Below are 8155 nucleotides of genomic sequence, written 5' to 3' on the forward strand. Positions count from 1 at the left end.
GTACTGGAAATAGGTGTGGTATTGGACACCAATCTATCTATACCAAAAAATTAACTTAAAATGGATCACAGACCTAAATGTAAAAGCTAAAACTATAAAACTCCTAGAACCAAACATAGGAAAAACTTTTTGAGACTCTGGGTTAGGCAAAGATTTGTAGGTAGGGCACAAAAAACCACAAATCATAAAAGAAGAAACTGATTAAAAATTGTCATCAATATAAAAAATTTTGCTCTTTGAAAGATCTAGTTAAGGAAATGGAAAGAGAGGCCACAGATTGGCAGAAAATATCTGCAAGATGCCTATCTGATAAAAGACTTGTGTCACATATAAAGTATCCTTACAATCCAACAATAAGAGAACAAACACAATTTTTTTAATGGGCAAAAGATTTACACAAACTACTTGACCAAAGAATGTATTAACCTATGGTAAGGTGCTCAGTATCATTAGTCATACAGGAAATGTAATCAAAGCCACAATAGGATATCATGCTTCTACCAGAGGACTGTAATTAATAAATAAAAATTAACTAATAAAAACTGATATCAAGTACTAACAAGGATGCAGAGCAACTGAAACTCTCATAATTGATGGCGGAAATGCAAAATAATACAGCCACTTTGGGAAAGTTTGGCAGATTCTCATAGAATTAAACATACACTTACCATACAACTCAGCAATTCCACTCCTAAATATTTATCCAAGAGAAAAAAAAAAACACAAATATTCAAGCAAAACCCTTTACCAAAATGTATATATCAGCTTTATTCATAATCTCCATAATTGGAAACAACCCATAACTATAACGGAAAATGCCCAGCAACTAATGAATGGATAAACAAATCACAATACATCCAAACATGAAATACTACTCAGCAGTAAAAAGGAACAGAAGTAGTGAAATACCAACAATATGAATAAATGTCAAAAGCATTATGCTAAGTTACAGAAACCAGACACGAAAATTTACATACTGTATGATCCCATTTATATGACATTCACACAAAAAGGCAAAGACCTCCTGATCAATCTCTTCATCCAAAGAACTTAGCACGTTAGAAAATACTCAGTAAATGCTGGATGGAGAGAAAGAGGGATCACTGCAGAGAGGACAGAGAGCAAGAAGGTGATAGACTAACGGAAAGCAAAAAGGCACCTGGGGGTCCAAACCCACCCACAGGTCGAAAAATGTGAGGGAAGGCGTGGCCCAACCCATCTCTACTGATTCCAGCAGCTTAAAAAAGGACTATGGTATGAATGAATAGCTTCAGCATTCTCCGGCCTAAAGAAAGGCGGGATGCGCCCCACCCTGCTTTAAAAATCTACTACCCCACGCGCGAGGCTGAGCAAGTGGAGCTTCCACCTGCAAGGGAAGCTTTTCCGTGCCCAGGAGCGGAGTCGGGGAGACCCAGGCGGGCTCCCGCTGAGGTCAGCGGGCTGCAGACGGAGAGCAGGCATCACCGCGGCCCCGCCCGTCTCCATCCCTTCCCGCTCGGCCTCACTCACCCAGGCCTGCCGTTCCAACTGAGCGTACAAATTGGAGCCCTTGAGCTTTTGGACTATCTGGGCAATAATGAGAGACAGATCCGACTCCTCCTGCAACATTTCCCCTGCCCTAGCCCGCCAAGCCGCGGGAACAGGCTGGCGCAGAGAGAACGGGCTACGGGGTCCCACTCGGGGCCAGTGACACTTCTCCGGGACCTTCTCACGCTGGGACTCCCCTAGCGGGCGTTACCAGGCAACTGCCGGGCCGTGAGTCCGTTCCTCTCTGGTCCCCCCGGCGGCTGAAGGTCCCAGCGCCTGCGTTCCGCTGGCGGAAAAAAGATGTGGTTGCGGGTGGCTTTTCGTTCCATTGTTCCCGCTTGGTGTACGCCTAAGAGGCAACAAGAGGAGCGCTTTCCTCCGGAGATACGGTGCCTCTGATGCACCAGGGGAATTCAGAGTCGTGTATTTTTGTGTTTTATTATAACGGATTATTCCTTTTCCACCCTTCAATCTCTGCAGAAACAGGGCTGTACACACAGTTACATAGAAAATTACTGCCAAGAATTACCAGGCTCTGACACTAGCTGTGTAAACTTGGGTGAGGTGCTTACGTTTCAGAACTCAGTTTCTATCTCTGTAAAATAACACCAGTTCACAAGATGTTGTGATGATTAGCTGAGGTAACAATTGTGAAGGTGGCTAGCGCTGTATTTATCAATTGGTTTTATTTGCACTTCTCCTGTTTCTATTCTGCGGGGTCTTATGCCAGGAATAAATAGACAACATCTTCTCATCAAACAGCTACAACTTAACCAAGAAGGATTTATTTATTAATAGGCTTTCTGTGAAGCATTGGCAATTCAAGGATGACTAAGACATTGTCCCAGTCCAAGGGGTGTACCATCTAGATGCCTCTGCTTCTATGTATTCATCCATTCAATCATTTATTCAAAATTCATTCAGCTTTCAAAAAGAAAAGTCATTCAGCTTTCAACTTATTGCGCATTTACATACAAGAAACGGTGTGGGCACAAAGGTAAATAAGACATGGTTCTTGCCTTCAAAGAAACATATCAAAGGTTTTTAGTAGAACTAGAAGGAACAGATTTAGCTAATTGAATGGCATTCCCAAAGGCAGCTAGAAAAATACCTGTGGAATAATATAAACGTTAGAATAACCTCACCAAAATAATCAAGAATTAATTTCAAGTGTGTGTCTGTATATTCTTAAGCAAAGCACGGTAAGATTCCAAGAAAACAGATCAAGATGACTGCAAAAACTACTCTAGCCTAACTACATTAAACTTGAATCAGAGGATCTGATTCAATAGGACTCTTGTAGGATCTGCTAATCTGATTTCTGGCAAGTTCCAAGGAGATTGTAGTGCTGGTGGTTCAGGAACTACACTCTGAACACTAAAGGACTAAAGCAGGGACATGATAGAAATTCCAAAGGACTGGGCCTTTGGCACCCATGCACAACACCTTGGCATTCATAACACCACTGTTCAGAGTATTGTGATGGCAAATACAGATTCCAAATAACCCATTTGGTCCTATTTGTTTATTAAAAACAACTTTACAGTCAAATGCTCTACCCCTGAGCTATACCCCCTGAAAACAACTTTGGAAAGAGGCAGGCAGAGAGGAAAAAGTACTTAAAGGCAATTAATGACAGACTCCACAAAACACGTAGTTTCTATACAAAACATTCCCCCTACAATTCAGAAATTCTCCAGCTTGTAGAGGAATAAATCTCAACTCTTTACAGCCTCTCCATCCCAACACCCCACCCATCCATGAATCTCCAGCACAAACGTCACTTTGAACAAAAAAAGAAAAAAAAAAGGAAAACTACGGAGAGACTTCTTTTGAGATTGGAAGGGGGAAGGTGGTTAATAACTAAAAAGATAAGAACATTTAGGTTGAGAAGGGTCATAAAGCATAGGGAGGAAAGAAGGTGAAACTGTGGAGTGGCAGAAAGTCATGGTACCTGGAATCAGAAAACAACCTAACTCCTTTTCTGCCAGGTATCCTTTGGTTCCTTCCCCTGTCAGAGTTTCAGCTTTCTCATCTGTAACAAGAGGATAAAATACCGACCTGAGGGGACACTCTGGGGAAAGATGTACCTTGTGTTAAAATATTTTTTAAAAAATATGAATAAATGAAATATTAAAATTGAAATAAGTAAATAAAAATAATATCCAAGCTATTGACAAGGGAATGGAAAGCAAATAAGTGTAGCAACATGTGTGAAAGTGCCCAGCACAATTTTTTGCACAGAGGTTTTAAAAAGTTTTTTCCAAGGAGAAAATAATTTGCAGTCTTACAGCAACAATTAAGAAGTTTGGATTTGATTCTGAAGACATGCCCAAGCAAAACAAACAAACAAACAAACTTAATCCTAGTATTAAAGATTTGTTTCTTACGCACATAGAAGCAGGTGTGTTAGGTTATAATTCAATTCTAGAATGCCCTCTGTTCTCTTTCTAATTCAATTTAGCAAAACTTTTCAGAACACTTGCTCTGTGCTAAGAAAGGCAAGGAATACAAAGATGAATAAGAAATGTCCTTTCTTCGAAGAAATTCTCAGTCACAAAGGGATGGTGAGGTCAGTACACAAAGAGCTATAATGGTAGATGGGCCCCTTTAGACTCCCACCTGTGTATCTGGAAATTTTATTACTCTAAAGTCATTGTCTAATAAAAAGCAAAAGGTGCAGATTTCCATCTCCATCTCACAAGTAGAACTTTGCCTTGGAAATCCTTATTCTACTCAGAGTGGGAAGGAATTGGGAAAACACTCTAAGAGATGAATAGCAAAAGGAATCCAATCTCATCTGAGTAGCTAAAACTATATAAACAGAAACAAAAGTAAAATGAATGCAGAGAGAATTCTCCTCAAAATCCCCTCAAATTCGAAGCAAAGGCACTTCTGGGCCAACATGTGTAAGGTTCTGGGCTCAATCCTGCCTTTTTCAGATCTGCTCTGCTTTGATTTATTGTATATATAATATTGTGTCAGATATCACTGTGGGTGAGTGGGTGGAGGGAAGCCACTGACCAGTGGCCTCACATGAGCAAAGATGCGGACCACATCCAAAACACCCTGTGAGCGCCACACAAAACTGAGGCTTACATAAACTCCAGGATCTGCAATGAAAGTATGTTCAGCTGTTGTTTTAGGAGACACTGCTATTAGCATGCTGTATCTGCAGAATAGATTGAATTGTATGTTGTCAGGAATTTACTTAAATAAAAAGTATTTTTATTGTGTGTTGTGTGTACCATGAATATCACAGGCCTCCTTGTCTTTGGGAACAAATGAGCTCATTGTGACACCGGTTATCTGTCACTGGATCATTAGCCCCCATATGCTTAGCACAGGACCTCGGGCTCCTCTTCAAAGTCTCTTCCTGTTACTTCTGGGAGTCCTCAGGAAGTGGCACATGTGTGCTTAGGAGCAAATCTGGTTGTGATCTGCTCTGCCTGCTTTGGTGGTGTCTGATGCCTCAAAGCTACTGTCCAGGGTGCTGCTGCTTTTTGGTGCTCCCAAAGCTGCAAAAACCCAGAGATACTTAAATCCCAAGGCTCACAAAACCCCTCAGGAACAAAGCCCCTTAGGGTTCTGCTTGCCACCTCCCTTTACAAGGTGGTCAGATCTCCTTTCTGAACACAAGCTGAATAGAAGACCATGCTATTGGAAGGGAGCAGATTTTGCTACCCCAAAATATGTCTCTTTGGCATAAAGATTACTTTGAGCTAAAGGCATTTAAAACCCAATAGATTCAGGAGAAGTTCTTTACTCAACCGCTTAAATTTATATTGGAAAGGGGACCTGTACCTGGAAGAGAGCTATTACCAGAAATATCATTTCCCCTAAGAAATTTATCTGCATAAGGAGGCAACCTTTGTTTCCTAAACATCTTCTTTGCCTTCCTGTGAATGGTATTTTCCCCTTTGTATCCCCAAACCCCTACACCTTTCCTTAGCTCAGGATGTTATATAAGCCTGAATTGACTAGCTGCCCTTTGAGTCTTCATATTTCTCCCCTATCCATGAAATTTTGTTTGTTTTTCTCCTGTTAATCTGTCTTAAACCAATTTAATCATTAGACCAGCCAAAGAACCTAGAATGGAAGAGGAAAAAGTTTTCTGCCCTTCACTATACTCCATTTCTCCATCTTTCCTGCCTCTGGACCCAGGCAATTATGTGTAAATGGGGAAGATTGGGCTATTGGTTCCATGAACACTCTCAGGGACTATGTTGGCTTCATGTTAAATATAAAACTCATGGGAAAAATCCAAGTAACTGGTTTAAATCATAGGATATTTATTATTACCAACAAGTCTAAAGGAATGTACAAAGGCTGGTTTAATGCCTCCACAACATCATCAAAAATCTAAGCTCTTTCCTTCTTTACCATTCTGCCCTCCTTAGCATGTTGGCCTTCACCATTCAACTTACTGTCCTAAGGTGGCTGCTGCAGTTCCAAATTGACATTCTTCTACCACTGCCTACAAAGGGAGGCAGGAAGAAGACAAAATAAAGGAGTTCTCAATGACTTTGTATGTCTCTTCTTTTTTTGAGGAAAGATTATTTTTCTAAGAAGCCCCCAAGAAGACTTTCCCATGAATCTTATTGCCCAAAGCTGTGTCACTGACCACCTCTGGCCACAAGAGAGTGGCAAGAAATGATCTGGTATTTTATCTTCAATCCTGGGAGAAAGATGAAGGAGAAGAATGGTTTGTTGGTTCTACTAAATTGTCCAAATAACTTCAGTCTCAGATTGGCATTGTGATATGAACACTTGTAGGTGAGAATTCCTGACTGACATTCAGGCTAATTGGACCACAAATAAAGTAGAGTTGGACAATATCCAGATCATTTATTATCCACAGAGTTGGTTGTGTGAAGTTCAGAATCCGGAATCTAAATTATAGTACTTATTGATGTGGCATTTTCTCAGTATTATGGGGACATTATAAAAGCTAAAAATAAATAAGGTTGACCCATTTGCAAAATAAGATCTATAAGTAAAAGATTATGTGACAAGAACAGAAAATTTGCAAGTGTTGTTATTTTTAAAAAGACAAAAATTGATGGCTTGTGAGGAAAACAGCTTGTTCATAAATAACTTTCTGTGAAGGCCTCCCTGTATATGGAAGTCAGTCTACTGGAGTTCTAGGTTATTCTCTCTGGTTGTACAAGCAGAAGTGAGCACTGGAAATAACCTATTCTCTAATATAATCTGTACTGCTTGGAGCAAAAGAAGCTTACTGCTGCAAAGTGATGGATGGCCTAGTTTCTCCAGACACTTCCTCTAGGTTTCAGGTAACATAGTAGAGCAGGATCTACTTGACTCATTTTCTCCTCAGTTCTCTGGTCATAGCTTTGCTTTCCCACCTCCCCCAGCCAAACTATACCCCCCCCCACACACACACTTCCATTCCACGATGTTTCCTTTTTAATTATTCTTTCTTGTTTTGTACCATCTTTCCTCCATTGCCTCTTAGGAAACTTACATATTGTCTGCCATCTTTTTTTCTTTCCAGAAGGCATAGCAACATATACAAGGTAATATATATATATATATATATATATATATATATATATATATATATATATATGAATAGAACAGCTACAATATTAAGTACTTGAGATCAAATTGAAGACCGCAGTGGGGCCTGTCCCTGTCCATTAGGGAAGGAAAAATTGTCCATAAAGATGCATACGGGGAATCAGGGTTAAGTTATAGACCTGGAAGAAGATCAAAAACTATCTGTCACAAGCTTAGTCATGCAGGAACAGAGCCAGTGAGGAGCAGAGCATGGACCTCTAGTGCATAACCAGCCACCCCACCTGCAGATGCCTGTTAATGGGAGGGCTCCTAGGGAAGGGGTCATCAGGTTTATTACCAGGACTTAAGTTGAGACAAGCTCTGTGCATTGCAAAGAGCAAAGCCATGGACCCTGGAACAAAGTGGGTGTCCTGGTAAGGAAAAGCCTTTCAAGTGAGAAACTGAGGGGAAAAAAGGAGGACTTGGCATGGTGCGACCATTTCCTCCTCTTGGGTCTCAGTGCCTTTCACAGACCTTCCACCAGCACCATGTTGGGACAGAGCATCCAGAGGTTCACACACAGAAGACACTATGAGGAGGGCCTAGGGAAGAATTTGCCATTTTCAGTGAAAAACAAGTGGCAGCTACTAATTATGATGACTGTGTACTTTGGATCTGGATTTGCTGCATCCTTTTTTATAGTAAAACACCAACTACTTAAGAAATAAGGATATGTTAGTTAATCCATGAGATAGATAAGAAGAAAAGCACTTTAAGACATGTAATTTCTTTGAAAAATGGATCAAACTCTTAAATTCAACGTACCTGATACGTTTGTAAATAAACTTATGGCATGACTGAAAAAAAATGGGAAATTGAATTAAGTGTTTGATACAGAGAAGAAAGAGAACAAAAGACAAAGACTACAATAAAACAATGTTTCTCAGCTCAAATATCCTTGAGTTCTTATGCTTTATCTCAAAAATTCATGACACGGTAAGTGTATTCCAAAATATACCTTTGTTTATTTCAATATAAAAATGTTTTAAATACTGCAACATCTAGAAAATTAATGTATCATGTGTAGCCTTGGTTGTCAGCATACTCT

General features: G+C 40.1%; 1 protein-coding gene and 1 pseudogene across 1 annotated transcript in view; one reads left to right on the forward strand and one right to left on the reverse strand.

The window, feature by feature from the left end:
* Nucleotides 1-1709, reverse strand: part of TBC1D19 (TBC1 domain family member 19) — a 146152-nt gene extending 144443 nt beyond the window's left edge. The window contains exon 1 of the mRNA XM_028088082.2: nt 1510-1709. Within this exon, the coding sequence (XP_027943883.1) occupies nt 1510-1608 (99 nt within the window). The 5' untranslated portion in view covers nt 1609-1709. The remainder of the gene's footprint in view (nt 1-1509) is intronic.
* A 5886-nt stretch (nt 1710-7595) lies between these two features.
* LOC114226402 (cytochrome c oxidase subunit 7C, mitochondrial pseudogene) lies at nt 7596-7775 on the forward strand (annotated as a pseudogene).
* The last annotated feature ends 380 nt before the right edge of the window (nt 7776-8155 follow it).

Source organism: Eumetopias jubatus, unplaced genomic scaffold (genome assembly GCF_037043125.1).
Source record: "Eumetopias jubatus isolate StellerSeaLion01/CBP00866 unplaced genomic scaffold, mEumJub1_p1.0 scaffold_2, whole genome shotgun sequence".
Lineage (NCBI taxonomy): Eukaryota > Metazoa > Chordata > Mammalia > Carnivora > Otariidae > Eumetopias > Eumetopias jubatus.